Source organism: Ziziphus jujuba, chromosome 9, assembly GCF_031755915.1.
Source record: "Ziziphus jujuba cultivar Dongzao chromosome 9, ASM3175591v1".
Lineage (NCBI taxonomy): Eukaryota > Viridiplantae > Streptophyta > Magnoliopsida > Rosales > Rhamnaceae > Ziziphus > Ziziphus jujuba.
Window position 1 is genome coordinate 8968487 of NC_083387.1, and position 24376 is coordinate 8992862.

The 24376-nt window shown below is 32.1% G+C and overlaps 4 protein-coding genes and 1 long non-coding RNA gene across 9 annotated transcripts; 1 reads left to right on the forward strand and 4 right to left on the reverse strand.

Annotated features, from left to right (window-relative positions):
* Positions 1 to 330: 330 nt before the first annotated feature.
* On the reverse strand, positions 331 to 1368 carry LOC107426633 (late embryogenesis abundant protein). The gene is made up of 2 exons (XM_016036866.4): positions 938 to 1368; positions 331 to 813 (listed from the first exon to the last, which is right to left on the reverse strand). Exons 1-2 carry the CDS (start codon positions 1292 to 1294, stop codon positions 577 to 579), a joined length of 594 nt encoding a protein of 197 aa, XP_015892352.2. The 5' UTR covers positions 1295 to 1368; the 3' UTR covers positions 331 to 576.
* A 147-nt stretch (positions 1369 to 1515) lies between these two features.
* Positions 1516 to 2613, forward strand: LOC132805423 (uncharacterized). The gene is made up of 2 exons (XR_009640843.1): positions 1516 to 1786; positions 2003 to 2613. It is a non-coding gene; the product is annotated as an uncharacterized LOC132805423 (long non-coding RNA).
* A 119-nt stretch (positions 2614 to 2732) lies between these two features.
* On the reverse strand, positions 2733 to 7956 carry LOC107426742 (uncharacterized). 4 transcript variants are annotated; one of them, XM_025077327.3, is made up of 6 exons: positions 7685 to 7956; positions 6928 to 6993; positions 6374 to 6810; positions 4354 to 4400; positions 3278 to 4253; positions 2733 to 3038 (listed from the first exon to the last, which is right to left on the reverse strand). In XM_025077327.3, the coding sequence occupies exons 3-5, from the start codon at positions 6687 to 6689 to the stop codon at positions 3303 to 3305; spliced, it is 1314 nt and encodes a 437-aa protein (XP_024933095.3). In that variant the 5' UTR covers positions 6690 to 6810; positions 6928 to 6993; positions 7685 to 7956; the 3' UTR covers positions 2733 to 3038; positions 3278 to 3302. The 4 variants fall into 4 exon arrangements, with proteins under 4 accessions (XP_024933095.3, XP_015892490.3, XP_015892489.3 ...); XM_016037004.4 differs by having other exon boundaries at positions 2733 to 4253; positions 7751 to 7956; XM_016037003.4 differs by having other exon boundaries at positions 2733 to 4253.
* A 5655-nt stretch (positions 7957 to 13611) lies between these two features.
* Positions 13612 to 15893, reverse strand: LOC107406436 (protein CASPARIAN STRIP INTEGRITY FACTOR 1). The gene is made up of 3 exons (XM_016013556.4): positions 15640 to 15893; positions 15019 to 15080; positions 13612 to 14078 (listed from the first exon to the last, which is right to left on the reverse strand). Exons 1-3 carry the CDS (start codon positions 15722 to 15724, stop codon positions 13920 to 13922), a joined length of 306 nt encoding a protein of 101 aa, XP_015869042.3. The 5' UTR covers positions 15725 to 15893; the 3' UTR covers positions 13612 to 13919.
* Positions 15894 to 18525: 2632 nt separating this feature from the next.
* On the reverse strand, positions 18526 to 24028 carry LOC107426812 (chaperone protein dnaJ 10). 2 transcript variants are annotated; one of them, XM_048480770.2, is made up of 11 exons: positions 23844 to 24028; positions 23269 to 23374; positions 22789 to 22832; positions 22551 to 22680; positions 21855 to 21937; positions 21156 to 21321; positions 20950 to 21079; positions 20111 to 20269; positions 19863 to 20035; positions 19026 to 19106; positions 18526 to 18884 (listed from the first exon to the last, which is right to left on the reverse strand). In XM_048480770.2, the coding sequence occupies exons 2-11, from the start codon at positions 23353 to 23355 to the stop codon at positions 18801 to 18803; spliced, it is 1137 nt and encodes a 378-aa protein (XP_048336727.1). In that variant the 5' UTR covers positions 23356 to 23374; positions 23844 to 24028; the 3' UTR covers positions 18526 to 18800. The 2 variants fall into 2 exon arrangements, with proteins under 2 accessions (XP_048336727.1, XP_048336728.1); XM_048480771.2 differs by lacking the exon at positions 22789 to 22832 and having other exon boundaries at positions 22551 to 22610; positions 23844 to 24022.
* Positions 24029 to 24376: the final 348 nt, after the last annotated feature.

Here is a 24376-nt window from a genome sequence, read left to right on the forward strand (position 1 = left end):
GAAAACAAATTGATCTTGTAAAAAATAGGTATTGAGCTTGCAAATTTCATGAGGGACAGGTCCAATCTACTTTCTTTTTTTACTCTTTTCTAAAACGAGATTTCTCTTCCAATATAATCCCTTTTTGTTTTTTTCTTTTTTCTTTTTTTTTTTCTCTTCCTTACCGTGCAACTCATCAAAATTAATCCTCTTGAAAAAATTTGGAGAATTGTGTATGTAAATGCAGATAAATCATTAAAATGCTCAGCTGATGAATATCAATCCTGAACTACTCTCGATAATCATGTTGTCCAACTGATCATTGGAGAGGAAGATCTTAGCACTGGAATATTCTTTATAAAATATTGGGATTCATATTCCTTCGGTGGTTCGATTTAATAACTTTCAGTTTCCAACAAAGCTAGCTAATGGGACATATTTCCCAAACAAGACACAAAAATTAACATAAAAAGCTTAATACAAACCAAATTAATAACTTCACTCCTAAGCAAACAAATTAACACAAAGCTTATACACACCAACTGCGCGCTCAATGCTCATATATATATACATATATATATATATATGGTACGTGATTCAGTGGGTAGTACGGTGGCCAGGCAATTTCTCCTTGATCTTCTCCATCATGCTTTTCTTTCCATGCTCATGATGAGTCACAGTTGTGGTGGTTCCGGGGTAAGGGTTCGTGGTGGCCTGCTGATGATGCTGCTGCTGCTCCTCCATATTCTTCCCAGTACCGCTCAGTTTCTCCTTTATCTTCGTTGTTAGCCCCTTCTTCTTCCTAACTCTCCCACCTTGTCCATCATCTTCAGACTATATATACAATAATCCAACAACAACAACGAGGAAATATACAAAAACCAATGAAACATTAAAATTTACACCAAAAAAAAAAAAAAAATCCAAATTGAATCCAACCAAAAAGCCACCAAATTACCGAGCTAGAGCTGGAGCTGCCAGAGTGACGAAGCTGTTGTTGTACACCGGTCTGATCAGCTAATCCTAACCCACCACCAGCAGTTCCATAAAGACCAGGAGGTTCAGTGGCCAGTGCACCTGTCCCGCACACACTTTGACCTGATATAACACCAACAGCAGCTATATACTCACCTCTTGTTTCATTTCCCAGACCTGGCACACCTTTATATGCTCCGGTTCCGACGGTGCTATCGTCCTTTGTAGCCAAACCGGTTACGTGCACAGGGTTGCCGTGCTCGTCTGTGAGTTTGACCGGGTTTCCATGTTCGTCCGTGAGTTGAACTGGGTTGCCACGCTCGTCTATAAGATCAGCCATTAATGAAAAAAAAAAATATACGCTTTAATCTGGTAAAAAAAGAAAAACAATGAAAAAAGTAGTAGTTTGAGGGAATGGATGTATGGCTCCTGCGTTATAAAATAGATAAACAAAGACGGTAGAGAAGTAGAAGAGACGGAGTGTACTTTTGCATGTAACTAGTATGCTGACGCGTGTGACTAAGTCATTAAAGGTATTGCCACGTTTGATCGATGCCAGCACACGTGTTGGTTTGGTGCGTGTGACAAAAAAATGGTTCATGGCGGTGGGTTTTGGGTTTGGCTTGGGATACAATCCTAAACAAGAATAGGGACAGAATTTTATCCAAGATTTCAAGATAAGCAGGAAACCCATGAACCAAATGCTCCTTAGGATGGATATGGATGCTCAACAAGAATAACCACATGGTGAAAGGCAAGCAGTAAAATAAATTCATGGCAGCAAAAGTTTCGTGCATATCTCATCATAACCATTTGTCGATTTCTTGTTAAGGTAAGAGTCAAAAAATAATAATAATGATAATAATCTTTTTGCAGCCTTCGTTTTCGATTTCAAATATAGGTTGTTATTTCTCTATATAGATAGAAGTTGGCTTAAATGACTTGATAAAAAATATAAATATTATAGCAATTACAGGCTACGGCTATGAGCTCCATTTTAGTATCTCGATATTTGTCGAAATGGGTTTTTTTTTTTTTTTTTTTTCAGTAGCAGTCACACTTGGTCGTTTGCAATGGAGCTTCCAAACAACAGGGTAAGGGATAAAATTAAAATTCAAAGTTAAACACTAAAACCGAACGCTTTAACAGTAATTCATTATAATATAAGATCAGGAATTTTAAGCGTTTCAAATGTGGTGGGCTGTCATCTGGAGCTGGATCAAGTGGTCAAACCTAATGGAGTAGGTGGGAGGAGACAGAGAGAATCCTCTGCTTTCTGGGGCAGTGAGAAGGCTGAGACAATAGTCTTTTTGACAAGAAAAGACCAAAGAGTATTAAAAAAAATAAATAAATAAAAAAGCGTGGTCAACGTCCATCCTATCGTTGCTGACATAGAATAGCCATATGACATTTTCAAAGGTTATTAAAAATAGCTCTGGTCCACCAAGCTACGTCTTTCATTTTCTCAAAATTCAAATTGCATTTGCATTTTGCCATTTACCTAATTTTCAGAGTGAAAAGGACTTGTTGTAATGTTCAAAACAAGGGAAAAGTAAAAGTCAAATCATTTTGCAATACCAAGTTTCTATCACATCAAATTCCAACGCATATAACTTCCAAAAAAGAGCCAAAAAAAAACAAAAAAAAAAAAAAAACAAATTCCAACGCATATAATTAACAGAGAAACATAACAAACAACAAAACAAACCACCGGGAATAAAAGGGCATTACATTGCCCTTTAACAAATTCAAAATATATATTAGAGATACAGTACAAATTTTTGTTTTTTTTTTTTTTGGGGAGATAAAATCTTCTATACGTCCATGCAGGAAACATATTGATCTGTACAAAATAAGAATGCGCTTACAAATTTCACGAAGACAGGTCGAATCTACTTTTCTTTTTTCTTCTTTCTAAAGAAATGTCTCTTCTATATAACCCCTTTTCTTTTTTTTCTCTTCTTTACAGTGTAACTCCACAAGCTAATTCTGTTGAAATTTGGGAATGGTGTCTGCAGATACAGACGTATCATACAATGCCCTAATGAGTGACAATCCTGAACTCTCGACAATTCTTTGTCCAACTGAGATTGCAGAGAAAGATCAACACTGGAATTTTTTTATAAAATATCGGGTTCAATTGGAGATTTCAAGTTGGTAACTTCCAGTTCCCAACATAGCTAGGGGAAACATTATAGCATGACATGGGATGTGAATGGTATTGAATTTTTTTTAAAAAAAATTGTGCCAAGTAGAATTGAAAGAATCTCTCTACCGAGTTTACTGATCTAAGCAACATATACAAGGAGAGACAGATGCTCACCTCCCAATCAGCTTCGAGTAAATGCTCACATCTTGCTAGATTTTGCCCAGAAGAACCCCTTCTTTCTGGTAGAATGATTCTCTGGGACTCGAGTACTCTTCGATCCAAATGAAAAGTGACGTCTCAAAAAAGGCCTTCCCAAGGAGCTTTTCATACTGGAACTGGAGGCCATCTTAGGACCATTTACTTGATGTCCACTACCTTTCAAGCGATCAAACACAACAGAATCACTGTCAAGATCAACAACGCGGCTCCTTGATTTCTTGCTTTTAGCCTTCATATCCATCTCAGCTTTAATTGCTTTTTCAGACAGCTTGTGAGTCTGTTTCTCGCCATAAGTACAAAGTGGGCAATTTGGGTCATACTTGTTAATTTCAGGTGTCATATTCTCCAAACACTCAGCATGATAAACATGTCCACAAATTAACACAGCAACAACAGAAAGCTCATTACTAGCAAAAATCTTTTGGCTGCTCCATATAGACTTCTCAGTTAAAAGCTTTGAGCAAATTCCACATGTTTGCAAATCAACGGAAGGAGAAACTGAAACTCTGCTACTGGATCTGGTTAACTTCTCGCGGTTAAAGCCAAAAGATTCACTATCAAAAGACCACCTTTCTCTGTTAGAAGTTGCCATGAGTTCAGAAAAGGCATGCATAGACCAACCATCTGAAGAACCACCACGGGAGCCCCTGGCTGATTCATTGCTCCACGAGGGCAGCACGGCCCTTTCTTCAGAAACTGCATAGCTATTTGGTGACTTCAATTCTGAGATTTGTTGTGTATCAGACACTTGCCTTAACGGTTGATTTCCTGGAGAATGCCTCGGCCACTTCAATGGGGCTGAGCTGGCAGGAGGCAGTTTACCTTGGAATGACAAAGGGGATGTAGACAAGGACGAAGTTGAAGGCAATGAAAGTGATAGCTTTGTGGGAGATGAACAAGGAAACAATGGAGAGTCTGCTGAATCCTTTGCCTATGATATGATCCAATCGGAAAGAAATAAGTGTGTCACAGAAAGAAATATGGTAAGGTAAAAGACAAACAAATTACACCAGAATTGGCATAAAATATACCTGTTCTAGACCCGCATCTGTGGAAACATTCCCTGTAATAGACTGATCTGCATAGACATCAAATTATTTCAGATTCACATCATGGTTGATAACTAACATATGGAAGTCCAAAACAAGATCAATTCAACTAACTGGTATGCTAATTCTAAATATGATCAATAATTTTAAATAAATAAATAAAACAAAAAAAAAAAAGAAGAAAATTTACCACTCCTTATATCATCCATTACATTAAATACTTAGGTGCATTAACTGTGGAAGTCATCTTTAAGGATGGATGAATATCAGTAAAAGTCTGAAACTCGAGTTACAACACTTCTTTGATTCCATGAATATCATGTTTCCCTCCACATTCTAATGATTACTGGAGGACTTGTGAAATATAATTACATTATTGTAGTGACACGAATGTATATGAACAACCAACATATACCATCATCATTTCATCACCATGGTTCAACTAACATTTTGACTAATTTCATCACTATATCTCACTATTATCTTGACCATGAATGATAAATACATTAGCGTTAAAAAACAAATCTCAGATACACATTATTTATTGAAACTCTTTATAGTCAATGGTAAAAACACATACTCCAAAAGTACATTCCTGTATGATTCCCCCTAAAACATTAAACATTAAAGTTCACTAATCTCAAAATTTTCTCTAGCATATTTATTACTTATTAGCACAAATTACCAAAATGGTCCAAATCAACTTATAAGCTTAGATATAGTAGAATCTCAAATTCTTTATAAATCTTGTACTCCACGCAACTAATTTCACATCAATTTTTGAGGACTTTTGGCATTAAAGGAAAACTCATCTTCCTGACAGGACTCCATTTCAAGTAAACAAATATACATTTACCAACTTGTCCCACATTTTTCCTTCCATGTATATAGAGCCTTACTGATACCTAGATGTTGTAAATGTAAGTGTGGGGAACTACTCCATTCCTAACATCAACTGTTCATCTCCGTTTCTTTAATAGTTTCATTGCGAGTTACTCAGTCACTATCTTCTAAATCCACTTGGTTTCAACTGTAATTCAAAATATGCAAAGCCAAGATGGGAAATAATCATGTTCATGTTTAGAAGGCTCAAGTCTTTCCCTCATTTCACATAAAGAGTTTGGCCTTTTAGTCTTTGTAATCCTTTTCACCTGTATCCTCATTCCAAATACCTTCCCTGATTAAAGCATATTAGCCAGTGACAAGAAAGTTCATGCAATGACCAACACAATTCAAAACCTCTCAAAAATATTCAATAACTTGATGGATGACTTCTGAGCGACAACAGATACATTCAATGCAGTGCTTGATTAGATCAAACAATCAACACGAAGCTCAACCTCATTAGCATGCCTTGGGGGACACAGACCACAACATATTCTTGTCTGAGAATGTAACTCTTAAATCATTCATAAATTCACAACATTTTTTTTTTTTTTTTTAATTCTAGGTATGCTAATAGAAAACTAAGCAGACACCCAGATTTTCCCAGTTTGGGTAATCTAGGTATAATCAAGGGTACTTCAACCTGTCAACCCTAGATCAGACTTACAAGTAAATATCAAATTAATTTGGCTTTCCTCCACCCCCGGCCATCCAGGTTTTTAAAGTCCTCTAAAGGCTAAAGCCCTTCAACACTTGAATTTCCCCCATAGAGTTCATCCATATACTTATATCACAGTTATATGCGAGGTGCTTGTCTTGTCGACATTCAAGCCTCCTATACACATGGGGCCAAGTAAAATGCACAAAAAACTTAAATGAAAATATAGGGTAAGAGCACAACCAAATATATATATTTCGATCTAGCAAGAAAAAAAATTCTAAAACCTCAATGTAGGATATACAAGAAAAGAACCTTCTCTGTCCCCAGTGAGACCATGTCATGTTTTATCTCACAACATCAAGAAAAAATACAGAAAATAAAATCTATGAAAGTCAGTCAAAAAGTGCAAGAAAGAATCATGGTTGAAATAAAAAGAGCTACAATCCTGTACATTACCTGAGGCAGGAGTTCTCAGATTCCCAGAGGTTTCCTCAGAAATAGAGGACTTATGTGATGGGCGTCTTCTAAAATGTTCCAATGGACTTCCTTCCTCCGATACATATGCTGATTCATATTTATTTTCCGATCCTTCATTCCGACTTATTCCATCTGAGAACCAACTTATAGAAGTCTCTTCGCCTGCTACCCGCCCTCTGTGATCCCATCGGAAGCTCCATGTGGGTGAATACCGGATATTCCTATGCAAAATTTCACTATTTGAACCATTTGTTATAGTCTTCTCTCTAGCGGCCACGCAACAAGCAGACCCCATGCTCTAAAACACACCACAATTGAAGTTCTAAAAGTTCACCCTCAATTGGACTCGCATACTCTGAAGCTAAAACTCTGTCAATAGTTTCAGCACACCATCAAACCCTCTAAAATCTGTTACTCTGGAGTTTTTAAAAAAAAAAAAAAAAAAAAAAGAGGAAATGAAATATTGAGAGATCAATAATAAGATGAATAATCTTTGTAAATATAAAACTGATATGAAAAAGGAATCATCTTACCTCAAACAAACGCTACCATTAAGTCAAAAGAAGATATAATCCCAAATTACGAAACCAGAAGAATATCTGTCAAAAATAAAAAAATAAAAACCAAAGAAAATTAAGAAACAAAATCATAACACAGCTGAACTCAAATTCTTCTAAGTAAAATTTACCCAATTCGACATAATAATTCAAGGATCTCAATTGGCTTCCCATTTCCTAAGTTATATATAAAGTGGGAAAAGAACACGGCAAAACCAATTCTCCAGTCAACATATACATTTAATAGTCAAATAACCCTCTAATTTTCAATATGAGCTACCTTCTTTTGAATAAATAATAATAATAATAATACAAGAAATAGCTCTTTTTGTTTCATACTTCTTTTTCAACAGACTACTGAAACGGACCGCAAAGACACTGTAAACACCGACAAACAAAACAAAAAAAAAAAAAAAAATATATATATATATATAGAACAACGGCAACAAAAACAGCTTTTTTTTTTTTCACGGAAACAAAACAAAGACCCGGAATCGATTCAATCTGCTAGGCTTAAGGGAACTTTGTAAGAGTGAGTCCTTAAAATAAAAATAAAATATAAAAAAAATCACTAAAAATAGCAAAATTTAAAAAGCACTACAAAAGGTCAAAAAGATCCGAAATCAATGCCCAAAACACGGATTTCACAGTCAAAACTACCAAAAAAAAAAAAAAACTTTGATTGTGAAATTCATCAACAACAATCGAAAAAAAATTTATAATAATCAGTTACCGATATATCATCGTCATCGAAGGACGAGCATCCGTATAAATAATACAGACACAACAAAATCCGAACCTGAAGTGATCAAAACCGCATGTTTTTGGCTCAGAGAGAGACAGAGAAAGAGCTTTAGAGAGATAGAGAGAGAGAAAGAGTCATAGCTTAGAGAAAGAGAGAGAGGTTACTGAGGAGGTGCTTGTGTTTTTGGTATGCAGAAAAGAGAGAGAGAGAGAGAGTGAGAGAAAGCCGTTTTAGACGGTTTTAACAACGGCGTTAGCCACTGCTGGAGAACCTTTTGGGGGATTTATGGTTGCGTAAGATGGGCGTTGGGAATGGACGGCGTTTGGTGCTAGAAGGGCGTGCGAAATTCTGCCACGTAATTTTGTACGACGAGCCAAAAAGAAAAATTATCCCCGGTTAATTATAAAATTGTCCAAAATATTATTCATGACCAAGCAAGCAACAGTTAAAGTTTAACTTAAAAAAAAAAAAAAAAAACGATAAAAGCTTTTCTTTTCATTTTTTTTCAAGTTGCAATTCACAATTCCCGAAGTGCCAAGCTTTTTCCAGCGAACAGTAAAAAAAAGAAAAGGAAAAAAAAAAAAAAAAAGTTTAACCGCTAGGTGGGATGACTTCTCAGGTACGCGGAGTGCGTAGTACGCATTCCTCTTCCCTTCCCGCTCATGCTTTTCACACCCCACCAAAAAAAGTATCATTATAAATTTAATAGATTAATCTTAGCATAACATAAATAAAGTGAGATTCTTTAATTAAAAAGTCATTCTTTTTACCAGTTTAGCATTCTTTTTACCAGTTTAGTTCTTTTCTTTTCTCCCCCCACTTTTTTTTTTTCTTTTTTGACCCTTTTTGATAAGGGCTAGTAGTTATTCCCATTTATGAGAAATTATTATTATTATTTTTTTTTTAAACTCGTTATTGCATCATTTATGGTATGAAAATAAAGATGAATGGAGTACGTGAAACTTGCTGGTTGAGTCAACTCAAACTTGGGCACGACAATTGAAAATTTGTCATTTTTCTCTCGTCATGAAATATTACAGGTGTGTAAGTTCAAATTGTGGGTGTGTTAGAAATTTAACAACCATAAGAACTTTTAATCTACAGTTGAAGGGACAGCAAATAAAAGCAAGGCAAACCATATGGTTAGGTGGCAAGGGTTGGGACGGTGCAAGTGTTTATAAAAACACATGATAAACCAAATTGGACTTTAAGTTGTGCACGTAAACAAGAAATACAACTCCAATTTGATTGAAAAATTGTGGTCGGAACTTCACTTTTGAGAGGTGAAGAAGAAAAAGAAGGAGAGTGGGTTTGATGGGTTTTGTCAAAAATTCTCAAATTATTTTTATACCAAAACAAAACCTCAAAACTTGCTCCAAATGTTACAGGTAAAACAAGAGTGGAGTGAAATGTCCTTTTGTGGTGGGGGTAATTTCTTTAGGTGGGACTAACACACTATATATGTTAGTGAGCTGTGCTATCAAGCGGTGGCGTGTATGGTTAGAAGGTGCCTACTCATCCTATAAATAATTAAACACATCAAAATCAAAATATGGGTTAGGTTTGTGTTTCATAATCACCATAAAAGGGTAAGGCTTCAAGGATAACCCCTCTCCTATATAGTTAACACTTGGAGCTAAATCATTTTTTCAAACTACTCCACTTGCATTAACTAGTTAATATACATGTATATATATATATATATATATATATGTGTGTGTGTGTGTGTGTATGTATATGCATGCGTGTTCAATTTGTGAAAAAAAAAAAAACAAAAAAAAATTATCAAAGGTTAGAAACGTCTAAGTTTGTTTGTACTAATTATTGGACAAATTAAATTTAAATGCTTGTTTTTTTTCCTTTAAAAGGAAAATAGAAAGATGAATTTTCCTTTTATTCTATGTGAGTGTTAACAAATTTTCAATTTATTATTACAAATAATATCATAAAATAAATGTGTATTCGTAGGAGAAAGATAACAAAAAATATATACATGAAAAGGATACAATTTGTTGGCATTTGGAATGTTTAAATAGGCTAGTATGTGATTAATACGATTTGTATGGGCCCATAGAAGGTGGAATTTTGCTGATATAAAAATATTGAATGATTGATAGTTAGAAAGTGAGAATGTGACTATAACTTCTTGTCTATGGATCATGAATATATTAAATGTATCACATGAAAAAATTCAAATAAAAATAATTGTTTTGAATGTTGAGTATATAATCTTTTATAGATATTACTCCTCCAAAATTATGACTTTTACATGTATAATTGCTATTTGGTAAGTCAAGCCTACTTTGAGCTAATATATATATATATATATATATATATATATATGTGTATTTTTTTTTTTTCCTTTCATGTTCATTTCCAGGATATATAACCCTGTCATTGCCTTCCATATCATATATAGTTAGTTCCACCACTATTGTATATTGTGCCTTGATATAAATACATAAAAATTAAAAAATTACAAAGAGCCGTATACAAAAGGGTATATCCATTTGAATATATGGCTTGAATAAGTATTCGTTTGATTTATTTTTTCTATGAATTTCAGCAATAATTTGTAATTAATTTGTGTTGCTCAAAGCATATATATATATATATATATATGTATATGAATAATTTATGTTATACCTTAGCCTTATGCACAAAATTTGACTTACCAAAGGGTAATTCGTTAAAAAACTTACCAAGAAAATATCTTTTGTTTCCTTTGATTTATTACTTTATAAAATATCTTTTGTTTCTTTTGATCTATTACTTTGTATTTGATCGAATTGATTATATATCCAATATAATGTCCAATATTAGAAAATATTAGAAAGTGAATCATTTTCTTTGGATGAAATCATAAGTAATCATTTTTAATAATACCATGCATTTTCAGTACTTTAATGTTTAATTAATTGTCTAGGCGTATAAACTTCAATATTCCTCGAAGAAAAATGAACAAGGATTTATTATCGAGAATATAGCACCTAGCCTTTTGCATTTTGGCAATAAATATAGATGGGACGTGTACACACGTAGCTTAGATTACTTGGAGACTAATTAAGTCTTCTATTATAAAAATTAAAATCCCCTTAAAAGCTAATTGGAGCTCTCTCTCTCTCTCTCTCTCTCTCTCTCTCTCTCTCTCTCTCTCTCTCTCTCTTTTGCACACACGTTGATTAGATGACTTGGAGACTAATTAATTCTTCTTATCATAAAATTAAAAGCTCCTTAAAAGCTAATTGGAGCTCTCTGTGTGTGTGTCTGTCTCTCTTTCGCTTTTTTATAATTTGGTTTTCTATTCTTTAGGTAAATATGGGTCCCGAGACACCAAGTCTACTTTTGAATGTTTGACAAACCCCCAACTCTACTTCTTACTAATCAAGAAATAGTATGTTATCCAAAAATACTACTAAGTCTAGGTTTTTTTTTTTTTTTTTAAGTAATTAAAACAACTCAATTTCACTTCCTAGCTAAAAAAAAGTGGAAAAAAACAAAGACTCATAGAAAGAAAAAGTCTTCAATTTCTCTTTCTTTTCTTAAGTTTAAGAATTTGATCATCTTATTCAAAATTTAAATGTTCAAAACTCTACCCAAAGAAAAAAAAAAACAAAAAAAGGAAATCTCAAAATGGAGGGGAATTTGGTGGTTCAACTAGAATAATAAAGGATATAATTTGCTGCATGGGTGGGTTCTAACAAAATGGGGAAAAATTTTGTTGTTTAATTAGTTGTTCGGCCATTGGTAGATTAACCAATTAAGAACCAATAATAATATTAATAATAATAATAATTAAAAAACAGAGATTAAGAAAATGATTAGGCCAGATAATCAGATTTTTTTATTTTTTTTTTAAGGGATAATGAAAGATTGAGTCTTCCAACTGTCAAAACAAATATATTATATTTACCCAAAAGCTCTTGCCTTAAACGACCCTCCAATGCATTTAAAAGATTATTAAGAAGATGATCAAATAAATTATTCCAAGTTGGATTTGTACGTTTCATGGTTTGTGCACATCTAACTAAGATGTGGGACATCATCTAATTCACATGACGTATTCTGTTTATTTATTCATCTAGCAATGGTTTTGCAATTAACTTTTTTATTTATCAAACTTATAATAATTTATAGAATAAAAATTAATTAATTGACATATTTCACTCGTAAATTTTATGCCTACGTACTATTAAATTAGTCTATAAAAAAACAAAAATGGCAATTATGTGCATCCATCGTAAAACTCAATGGAAAATGACCCCCCAAAAGCATATATAAATGGATATACTATAAATTTTTATATTTATTTTCATTGGCACTAAAAATATCTAACACATATTTTTTTATAGATATTTTTAGGTAGAAAATAAAATATTTGGCTCCTCTAAACACGACATCAGGCGCGCATGCGCAGCCACATGGCGCATAATTATTAATTTACTTCCACTTTCTTCTAATTACTGTTTAAATATGGACATGTATAGTCCGTTAATTATTATCTATTAGAATTATTGCAATTTATAAATAAAAATGTTTTAATTAATATGCTTTAATAATCTTTGCATGTACCCCCAAGCCCAGTTTCAATGATGACTATGGGTAGAAGCAAAAATAACAATAATAATAATAATAATAATAATAATAATAATCTTTGCATGTACATGTTGTAATTCAGTTTATATATGAAAGTTTACATATGTACGAACTGAATGGATCTTGGATCCAAATTGCAAACGGATATTCGATCCGCTTAATTAATTTTAATTTTTTTAATGGAAGAGATGCAATAAACTAATATTAAATTTTTGATAAATGATTTATCTCGTGACTTTTGATTAGCCATCTCTTTCTACAGTGAGTGCTTTCTTAATTTGTACATGCTAATAAAATTCATTACCAATTCATGCACAATAATAATAATAATAATAATAATAATAATAAATTAAAATATTATAGTCAACTTTAAATTAATATCAGCTTCAACATGTATCCTTATTTTATTTATTGCTGAAAGCAAAATAATAATAATAATAATAATTTTTGAAAAAATAGTATTTTCATGATTAATGGTTTAAAAAAAATAAAATAAAATGATTACATATTAATACCTTTTACTTTAGTCAAATTGTATAATGAATTTTCAAATTTAAAATGTTCTATATGAAGCCCTCAATTTATAATTTGCTTCATATTAGTTCTATCTCTAAATTGACTAACAGAGTATAAAAATTAATAAAATTGACTGATTTTTTCATTAATCAATTTTTTTATTTTTAAATTTCAATTAATTAACATAAAAATTAAATTAATGTGAAATAGATTGTAAATTGAAGATTCAATATGAAATATTTTAAATTTGTTGATCCAGCATACAATATGACCAATATACATGCACTAGAATGCAATTTAATTGAGGGTAAATATATATGAGTGATTTATTTAATTAACAAAACAAATATATATTTACAATAGACTATAAGATGTCATTTCACTATACTTGTTTACATCTTGCATTTATATATTGACAAAAGGGTTACGTTCCCTAGTTCTATTTATTTGGATGGTTTTCCAAAATTGTCTGTTAGCTGCCAATGGTATAAATACACACACACATAAATAATTTTTGAAGTTATATAGCATTAAATAAAGCGCAATTATTTTTAAAAGCTAGAATCACATTGAAACATTGTCGAGAATGATTCCATAAGAAGTACTGTTTCTCCTAAGAAAGTTATTTCCAAGGAAACAACTATATGTTTTTGTTTTGCTTTTCGAAAATAACCATATAGGTAGTTCTCTAAAAACAATAACCAAATGCTCTAACAAATATATACTTTAAAATTGTAGACATTTCAAAATGATTTTATAAAAAATTAAAAAAAAAAAAAAGGAAAGAAAGAAAGAAATACACAGAAATTGCAACATCATTAATTAGTACATATCCCTTTATATATTACTATAGATTTATGTGTCTAAAAACAGACAGTTCATGGAGTACACAATATTTATCTATATAAACATGCATTTATTGCCATATAACTAGATCACACAAGGACCTTATAAGCAAAACTATAAATATGCTACATATTAATTACTGGGGTGTTCAAAACTACCTATTTTATCTATTTATATGCCATAATTATACCATATATTTATACTGAACAAACACAATTTATTTAAACATCATAGACCGCCAATCAAACCAATTAACCAGCTATAGCTAGTTTGGTATGAGCTTGAAAGGAGGCTTAACAAGAGCTGGTGCGGGGTCATATCTTCCATAGTCTTTGGTGTTAACCCTAAGCAGCCTTTCATGGATTGTGCTACGGATCTGATCCTGGTCAGCTTCTTTCTGGTCCACTGATCCTAATATGTCCACCTACGTATGTACCCCAATAACAAATATCAATCATCAAATTAAACCCGGTTAGCAAAACTAGAAAAACACCAAAATTCACTTTGCAGCAAATTAATTGGTAGTAACCTCAATTTGTTCAAGTTAGTGTTTACATGTGGGTTTCCATAGTAGCTTGCAAATATTTGGACTGATTGTTAATTTTATGCACCACAAAAAACCAAGCAAAAAGAAAAAAATAAAAAATAAAAAGGTATTTGGTGATAGAATACCATATTCACATGTAAGTAAGAGAGCAATGATGACACTGTCTGGAGAATGTGGAACATGAAACTACATGGTGCATAATGCTGATTCACACATGAAAGACTCTTATCAAGTCTCAGTTTTTATTATCCATGGTAATTTTTATTTTTCATATCTATATACAAGTTTCTATGGTATAGATGTAAAATTTTCTATAATTTGCACGAAACGGCATCGTTTAGTTATGTTTGCATATAATTTAACTTTATACTAATTATATTTTAATATAACTTGATACCCATAGTAATTTCAAAGATCACACTTACCATAACGGACCAATATATAAAAATAAATAAATATATGTATATATCTTTTATGAAGGATTCTATATAATCGTAATAGACTTCAAGTTGTTAGATTCACATGGCTGTATAGAGAAGCATACTACCGCTAATAAGATATTCTTGGACTTTCAGTTTTAGTTTAGGATTTGCATTAAGAACCTCTCTCTCCATATATATTCACTGAAACACTGAATTAATGCATGATTATTAAACCATAAGAAGAATTTCTCACTCTGAATTTATCGAGGAATGAATATATACGTGTAAAAACCCTTCCATATATCTTATCTGCACCTCAAAGTGAATTAAAGTAAAAAGATCAAGGAAAGAGTCCTCCCGACTGTAATCTGTATAGTCTATACATATATACATACCTCATCAGTGCCATCCAGTGCTACGGATTTGTCACACTTGTTTACAGACTTGAAATGTCGACCTGCAACAGAATCCAGATCTTATAAATGGTTCTATATATATATATATATATATATGTATGTATGCATTATATTACAAACTCTCTCTCTCTCTCTCTATATATATATATATATACACACACACATATAACTTATAAGCATACGTTTCTACCAAAAAACAAAAATATATATATATAGCTATATCATATGCTTGCACCAAAAGAAGCATATCCTTCAGTGACAAAAGATCATATCAGTGTCAAAATCCAAACCAAGTTACCAAAACAAAGCAATTTTCTGATAATGGATCTGTAAGACACAAAAACTAGCTTGAAGGCAAATTAATAAATAATTTTTTAGTAATAAAATCAATAATTAATTAATTTAAACTTAACAAGGTTAATATATATATATATATATGTGTCCATACTTGAGTGTACAACATATATATATATATATATATTTTTACACATGCACATGCAAACGCATAGGTTTTAGCACATCTTTAGAAAAAGAGCTCTGACAATGGCTGTACAAAAATTTGCATTAAAGGCTGCAACAAAGAGACATAAAAAGACCCACCTGCAAGAGAAGTTGATGACAAAAGTGATCCTGAAATGAGGAGGAACACAAAACTGAACTGCTTCAGAACCATGATACCCTTCATCTTAAGCTACAGCCAAACCCAAACCCAACTTTAGTTTTTTTCTTTGCACTACTCTTTTTGCTTTCTCTTTTGCACTTGTTCAAGACTAAATGAAAAATAGATGGACCATAGATATTGCTTCCCACCGGGTATATCTATATTAATTCAAGGCAATGATTTTTTTTTTTTTTTAATTTTCTTTTAGAGTGGAAAAAAATCTTAGAGATAAACTGGAAATTTGACAATTAAATGTTTAAAAAATGCAAACCTTTTTTTCTTTTTTGTTTTTAATATTGGATGAGAAAAAAGGTGAAGGAGACCACTTTTCTGTTTTGGTGGCACTAAGTCTAAAGAAGTTAGTGGATTTGTATATATTTAATTAATTAATTAACATAATAGTAATGAGAACAAACCCTAGATAGTGGAAATTATGAAAATGCCCTCTAAAATTTATAGCAAAAATTTTGATATATATATATATAGAATTAAATTTGCAAAACATTTTTTTTCCTGAAAAATAGTGTTTTTTTATACTTATGTTACAATTGCACCAAGATAAATAAATTAGTAGCTAAAAATTCAAATAGATAATATTGGAGATATTAGGGCGTGTTCATGCATGTTTTTTGAAAGCTCTTAAAGCAATAATTTCCTGGCTTAAAAGAGTGATCAATTTCAAGGCAAGATTATAGTCAATTGCCCAAGTAAAGATTAGTCAAGTGGGATAGAATTTGAATTTTTGTTTTCCTTTTTCATTAAAAAGTGGGGTATAAATTTGGTATTAGGGTATTCTCATGCATGTTTTTCGAAAGTTCTTAAAGCAGTTCATTGGCTTCTAAAAGAGTGATCAATTTTAAGGTAAAGTTATATTGAATTGCCCCAGTAAAAATTAGTACTCAAGTGGGTAGATTTTCAAATTTTTTTTTTCTTTTTCATTAAAAGAGGGTAGAAATTTTATATTAGGGCACGGTCATGCATGTTTGTTTGAAAGCTCTTAAAGCAATTTCATATAAGGGTGATCAATTTCAAAGGCGATAGTCATATTCAATTGCCCAAGTAATTTTTATTTTTTGCCCAAGTAATTAAGATTAGTCAAGCGCATGGGTAGAATTCGAATTTTTTTTTTCCATTAATTAATTTTTATAAGGGTCTCAAAAAAGGACATTGATTGGAAAGTTAGAAGGCATGCTTAGAGATATGTAGTGGATTGTTTGTCGTCAATTGCATTAAAAAAAGATATTAGGTTGGCATAAAATAGGTTTTGTGGATGACTAGTGCTTTCAATTATCCAAAAAGACAAAGACAACGCACCAAATACCATTTGAAAGGACACTGGTGGAGAATAAAGGGAAGCACTGTGAGATCTAAAAAATACTCTTATTTTTGTTCCTTTTTATTAAAATAATAATAAAGTAGTTCTGTTAGGACACCCCTTTTACTTATAGTCAATCTTCTTTCTCTAATCTCTACCTCTTTGCATTCAATAATTGGCCAATTTGTCACACTAATTTCTAATTAACACTGGCTCATTCTTTGATAAATATACCTCCTTCATCAATTTTGAACGTATAAACAATATTATATGTAGACATGCCAACTCTCTTTGTTTCAGGGTTTACAGCAAAATATGTAGAAGCCGAATGGTTATGAGAGAGAAAGAGAGAGAGAGAGTTGCACCGCAGGATAACTTAATTTGATGTGTATCCATGCAGCAACAATGGTAGAAACTAGCTGGTTCTTTTCTAAGTTATCAAGAAGCTAGAAAGCATATGCCCTTGTGGAATCCACTTCAAAATATCTTTATAAATATTGTGCATCTGTTCTACAATCAAGAATAATTTTACGCATGTTCTTATTTTATTAAAGTGCCTTTAAGACGGGGCAATGAAATATTGGACATGCATTTTGTTTATAAAATCTATATATATAGCCATAGATATGGCTATAACCCCTTAATTTGTTTAGTGAGAATATTTATATATTTAAACGATTTTTTTTTTTTTTTTTTTGATGGATAACATATATAGTGACGACAAAAAAGAAAGGATATCGAAACTATATAGTGATCCGATAAAATTGTTGCTGAATTTTAAGTCACAAATATTTAAGTCGTTTGAAGCCACTTGGCATCGGATTCCAACATGATGAATATATTCAGTATCGCCAATTATTATTTTTTTTGGGTAAATATCGCCAATTATTATTTGAATGACACAAACATGACCTGCTATATATGTCAGGTACAATATAACCTCTTTCCTCATTTTTTTTTTTCATTTTTTTTTTTTCGGTTGCCCATACGGGCAAAATAAATATGAATATAAATACAAATATAAATATGTGGTATGATAATAGACCTCATTACGAAATAATAAGAATTAAAAATTAAAACCACATGAATGATAGCTAGCATAGTAATTAACCAGTTAAAATTTATGCCAGACAGTTAATTGCCCGTCAAATCATAAAGATGATGTCAAATGTGCTTGAATTACAGGGCAAGATAGATACTTTTAACGTAAATATCTTCTGCCTAATCATAAATTTATCTTCCTTTGTTGAATTTCACCTGGCCAACTTGCACCTGATAATCATTTCATGCTTTTTATCACCTAAAAAACAAGTTTTTACTTTTCTAGAGTCCAAATATTCCAACTTTATAATTGAATAAATACATAATACAATTATGACATAAAAATAGAAAGTAATTACCAAATTTTAATTCAACAAAGTTTAGAATGTTATTGGAGCTGAATAAAACAGAAGGATACCTCTTTCACATATATACGATTAAATTCAGTTGCTCTATGAAGAAGCTATGGTTAAACACGAATTTGCAATTTCCATAGAATAATGGTAAGATACAAGTTTTTCACAGCATACAGAGGAAATATACCAGAGAAACTGAGAAGGTTTTATGCACAAATCTAAAATAGCTAAATCTTTAATCAAGTCAGAGAGGCATGCTAAACTTACAAATCAACACAAAGTCCAAAGTTCAACAGTTGGCGATGAAGGAAGCTATAACACAACCTACCAGTCTCAATATAAAAACATGATGTGTGGACGATGTATCGTAGTAGTGCGATGAATATGACTATGTTGATGAAGCTGCAGCATCACTTTTTATGTCACTTTCATGGCGCAAGCTGTTTTCTCTACTGTACGCTGCCTTGGCACCCTGAGAAGAAATGGAGGAAACTTTGATTAGATATTTGACCTGATGATTTAAACCATACATATGCAGCTCTAAATATACAGTCCAAATACAAAATATTGAAGCTAAAGAACATGAAAATATGCAAAGGAAACAAATACTTACTTGGAAGATTGTTCCAAGCTTTTTCAATGCTTGAGCCCTAAGCTTCAAAACTTCCTTGGATTCATTGGGGTCTCTAAGAACCTAAAACAGAGAATGAGTCGACAAATTATTCCCTCACAATCCGAATGAGGTCATATTTTATTGGATATATATATTGTAAAACTTCTTCGTATTATTGAAGGTTTAGCGTCTAACCATGTGAATCCACTCATGTGCCGACAAAGAAAAGCACCACATGATCCATTTCACATGCCATTTACAAGTTCATTGTAGGAACAGAATAAATAGCATAATTAATACAGTGCAAGATTGAAACTCTTGCACTCATTTTGAATAGGTTTAATAGCTTATAGTCAAATTCCACAGTTATATCTATGGCAGACCATTAAGATGATGTGATTCCTAAGTTTGCCACGAGCTACAAAACAATTGTTCGCAAGAGTGCTGGCATCATCATCATCCCCAAGTAAAATAAAACTCAGCTCAACCATTTAAACCTTCTGATACATGACTTAATAACTGATAATTTTTTCTATCCTTTTTCAACCCACTCCACCCCCCCAAACCCAAAAAAAATGAAATAAATAAATAAATAAATAAAAATAAAAAAATAGGGACTATTGTACGATTAATGTAAGTGATCTGCTCGATTCTCTGTCTATATTGAATTTCTACGTGAATTTTATGAGGTATTACATGCCATAGCTTGTGTTAGACGAATCAAACACAATAAACCTAGCACACAGCCAAAGTTACCTTCATCAAACCAGAAAGCTATAGCCTGTGGCATGAATTAGTTCAATTTTAAAGTTAGAGAAAAGAGATATTGAAACTCACTGCTTGGCAGACATGTGATAAGGTTGACTCTATATCAACCACATTGATCTGCCATAGAGAATTAAGCATCGCATCCTTCTTATCTTCGATGGCCTTCATTAAGTCCTCTTCTTTGTTTTCTCCTTGATTTAATTTCTTCAGTTCTTCCTGAATTTGAATTAAAGACACAGCACCTACATATTCAGAGAAGCATTAGTAGGTTGGGTTCATTAGAAATCTGAAGTTAAATAGAAGTATAGACAATGCACCTGAAGCAGCCATGACCTGCGACTTTATCTGATGCCCTTTATCCCGTACCCATTCTGCTAGAAATGGTACCTTCATGAACCGTTTGTCCTTTCCAAGTTCTCTAGCAGCTTTCCTTGTGTAAATATAGCCAATGGTATGCAACATAGCCTCACCAAAAGCTGATTCAAAAAGCACTTATGGATTAATAGCAAATTGAAACAAACAAAAAGAAATATTAATTTCTATTAAATGGCATTTGAATCTTAAATTCATTACTCAAAAGCAATAAGAGCAAATTTTAATCAAAAATATTATTTTAAAGTCCATGCCAAATAATGCAGAAGAATAAGAAACAATTATGGCAACCACAAACATATAGTGAGCACACAATGCACATTAGGAGAACAACCAAAATCAACACCCATCCAAAGCTCCTTGGCGGTCACAAGAGAAAACCTAACATTGTAAAACAAAAGTTTTTCAAAACCAGCTGAACCTAACTAGAAAATTGGATTGTCCTATTACTAAAACACAGTTCATCAGCTCCTTGGCAGCAAGACTAGTTGCCCTATGACCAGGGTAGTTGTCATGAAAAGAAAGAAAGAAAGAAATTCATACAATCAAAATGCAGGACCTTTTTCATCTCCCCAAATTTTGCTATTTTACAAATATAGACTAGGGATCACTATGTAGTTCACTGACACAAGTCTCAGGCTGTTAAGCAAGTGCAAAGATCTGATTCTAGTTTAAATGAAGAGATCGTTGGTAAGATATTTCAAAAGTCAGCAATTCCCAAGTTTGAGAACCTTTTTAGAGGATAAGTATATAGTTTATAAGGGTAAAAAAATGAAAGGTTTACCAGCTGATGAGAGACGCTGTGCTTCTGAATTTGCCCAGTTTATAAACTCATCTTTCTGATTTAGAACAAATGGTTGAAGGCGATCTTTCAGAATTCTTATAAGCTTTTCTTCTCTTTCCTTTTGCATTGCCTGCAACAGGAAGAAGATTGCTGGTTGCGAATGTTAAAAATTCCACATATTGTTAACATCATTGGAAAAGGCATACCTTCATTTTCTCTCGAACTCTTAACTTCCGGACTTCAGGATCCTGTGAATTGTCTTCAATATCAGCAGATGCCAAAGAAGCTAAAGCAAGTTGACCAATATAATCTTCAAAGAATTCACTCCCAAAAAGCATCCCAAATACAGCTGAAGGGTCAAGCATGGAGTCCCTGAATAAGTGAAACAAATTAATAAAGATCACTATGTATTTTCCAAACACTTTATCTAGACATGGAAAGCAAAAGGTGAAATACGAGAAAGAAAGCTTTAATACATAAGCCATTTGGAACCAATTCAAGGGTATCGTAGCATATTTAAGAAATTAATTTATATGCAATGTTTCCAATGAAAAGAACAAGACAATGACACAGTCAGGCAGTGGAACAAAATTTTCTGGTACAGGAATGCTTGCAACTTAAAAAGAATAATCAAAATGTATGTTAACAGTGAAAAGCTCAATTTCTCTTAGAACCTCAAAAAACTCTTATGAATGAATACAGCAAACTTGACAGTGCCAGAGGAAGAAATCATGTTGGATTTATCAGATAGCTTTTAGGTAAATCTACACTTAAAATCAAACAGATAAATCACAACTTAATGTTTCCAGAGGTTGCATCATGCCAAATGTTTTTCAAAGAAACTGAACAAAGGACATAAATGTTAATAGGATGCTTGTAAATATTCCAAGTTTGAATAAACTTACTCTTGTACTCCTGCCTTTCCAAGCTTGTCATATGCTTCACGCTTCTCAGGATCACTTAAAACTTGATAAGCTTCACCAAGTGCCTTCACACAAGTATTATAATCAGGAAATTAAGACTACGAAAGAATAAGAGAATTAAAAAGTACAGCAGTATAGCAGCAAAAGTTGCTAAAAAAGTGAATTTATAATCACCAAAAAAGAAAAAAAAAAATAGCATTTATAAGAAAGGTAGGTAATTGAAATACAAATATCCCCTAATTAAATCTAGCGTAGAATTTTTTAAAAATTAAAGTTTAGTTCTTTCATAAGGAATCTTCAAACTATCCCAAGAGTAAAATTTAGTTTATAAGTTTAACTACATTAACTAAAAGGAAATTAAGACTGAGAAAGAATAAGAGAATTAAAAAGTACAGCAGTACAGCAGCAAAAGTTGCTAAAGAAGTGAATTTATAATCACCAAAAAAGAAAAAAAAAGAAAAAAAAAAAAAAAAGATCATTTATAAGAAAAATAGGTTATTAAAACACAAATATCACCTAATTGAATCTAGCATAGAATATTTTTTAAATACACTTAGATTTTAATTCTTTGATAAGGAATAAAAAATTAGTTTATAAGTTTAATTACATTAACAAAAATGATGTTATACATTTAATCCTTCATAGAGATTTAAAAATTTAATAACTTAATCAGCATACCTGGAAATTTTCAGCAGCTTTTGGATCTCCAGGATTTTTATCTGGGTGAACTATCCTGGCCTGTAAAGAAGACATAAAAGCATAAGGTAACTGTATAGGTGCCACCATCATCTTAGTACTTTGGTCCTTGCTATAAAAGTTCAAAACAGGACAAATTTCAAATCTTTCAAAGATTAGAAACCAAATCAGAGAAATATCTTAAAGCACAAAGTAAATTAATGTAAGAACCCATACTAACATTTGAAGAATGCTTTCGAACTTTGTCCTATGAAGGATTTGAAGCTACAAACAATTGCAATTTCAAGACTTTATCATGTGAAATGAAAATTGCTAAGCATTCTATATGAGTAGATATCATTAGGCTGCAGTGTGATGACTGAAAAGTTTATAGAAAATGATAACTAATGCATACGGATAAATCCAAGGGAACATAAAGTAATTACTCCAAACTACATACTTTAAGCAATTTAGTAAATCCCCCTCCAATAAATAAAGATCTAAATTAGTAACTACAACGTCAGAAACTTTTTCAAAATAATAAAACTTTAATAATAGGGACTTCCAAAAACTGATAGGGACCCAAGTTTAGCAAGGGTAATAACTATCTTAGCATCTCCAATTTCAGCTACTACTACTGTTTTGAAATTCCAAAAGCAAACACAAAATGCATTCTAATACCCCATAAAGTAAAAATCTTAAGAAATGGAATCTTATTTACCTTGACATAGTAAGCCTTCTTGATCTCAGCTGGGGAGGCGTCAACTTTGACACCCAATATATCATAATACGCAGTTTCCTTCACCATGCTTCTCAACCCACAAACCCTGAATAACAGATATATAAAAAGCAAATGCAAATGAAAAAGCAATTCGAAAATTATACAAACAAATAAATAAATCACACCAAACTATTATAGCAACCATAGAGTCAACAAATAATCATCAGCCCTATAGCAGCAACCCAATTTTAGAACTAGTTAATTAATAAAAGGAGTACCCTTTCTCACCTCACAACGGAAAAATGCCAACAAAAAAAAAAAAAAAAAAGGAAATTTTTTAGAAAAAACTTTGTGGCAGAACGAATATGATGATTATGATAACGACAAGAAGCTTAAAATAGTTGAGCCGGATGTCACCCCCCCAAAAAAAAAAAAAGGGGCAACAACAACAACAACCCAAATGGAAGTAGATAGAACACACAGGAAAACCAAAGCAAATATAAACGTTAGTTTGAAAAATAAAAAATGATGGAATCTGAAAATGGAAACAAAATAAAGGATCAAAAACAACTTACAAGTGCCTATAGCTGAGGATCGTTTAGTAGTAAAAAATTTATTAGAGCAGGGAAATGAAAACGGGCAGAGATGAAAGAAACTCTCAAATGTGATAAATATCACAATCTGGGTTTTCTCTTATTCATTTAGTCATATTACTATTTATATTTGGCATCGCTTCAGCAGCATAGCCAGAGAGATCTGATTACGCGGGGACAAGTGACAAATCCAAAACGACGCGTTAAGGAAGCCAGCTAGAATACGGCGTCGTTTTCATTTTTTTTTTTTTTTTTTTTTTGGGTTGGGGTAGAGAGAAGACTTAGCGATACCTTGCTTGAGGGCCGTTTCGGTAAATTTGATGACGGGGCCTTCAAACCGGCCATTAAGACACAACACGACACAATCCCTTGGTGGACCCTTTTACAACTTTTGTTTTCTTAGAGGAAGGTTGAACGAAGTTTCTCTCCATATAAAAAATATTTATGATTTTCAATATTTATTTATCCATTATACAAATAACAAATAAATATTAATAGAAATTATAATTTTTTAA

Excerpts from the sequence above, each read along its gene's own strand:
- LOC107426633 (XM_016036866.4), bottom strand. The coding sequence starts at position 1,294 with ATGGCTGATCTTATAGACGAGCGTGGCAACCCAGTTCAACTCACGGAC. Across the intron at positions 814-937 it reads GCAGCTCCAGCTCTAGCTCG|TCTGAAGATGATGGACAAGG; the intron begins GTAATTTGGTGG and ends TTGTATATATAG.
- LOC107426812 (XM_048480770.2), bottom strand. The coding sequence starts at position 23,355 with ATGGTGAAGGAAACTGCGTATTATGATATATTGGGTGTCAAAGTTGAC. Across the intron at positions 21,322-21,854 it reads GGAAAGGCAGGAGTACAAGA|GGACTCCATGCTTGACCCTT; the intron begins GTAAGTTTATTC and ends TCACTTATTCAG. Across the intron at positions 21,080-21,155 it reads GAGTTCGAGAGAAAATGAAG|GCAATGCAAAAGGAAAGAGA; the intron begins GTATGCCTTTTC and ends TTCCTGTTGCAG.
- LOC107426742 (XM_016037004.4), bottom strand. The coding sequence starts at position 6,689 with ATGGGGTCTGCTTGTTGCGTGGCCGCTAGAGAGAAGACTATAACAAAT. Across the intron at positions 4,401-6,373 it reads TCTGAGAACTCCTGCCTCAG|ATCAGTCTATTACAGGGAAT; the intron begins GTAATGTACAGG and ends ATGTCTATGCAG. Across the intron at positions 4,254-4,353 it reads CAGATGCGGGTCTAGAACAG|GCAAAGGATTCAGCAGACTC; the intron begins GTATATTTTATG and ends ATCATATCATAG.
- LOC107406436 (XM_016013556.4), bottom strand. The coding sequence starts at position 15,724 with ATGAAGGGTATCATGGTTCTGAAGCAGTTCAGTTTTGTGTTCCTCCTC. Across the intron at positions 15,081-15,639 it reads GTCATCAACTTCTCTTGCAG|GTCGACATTTCAAGTCTGTA; the intron begins GTGGGTCTTTTT and ends ATTCTGTTGCAG. Across the intron at positions 14,079-15,018 it reads CACTGGATGGCACTGATGAG|GTGGACATATTAGGATCAGT; the intron begins GTATGTATATAT and ends GTACATACGTAG.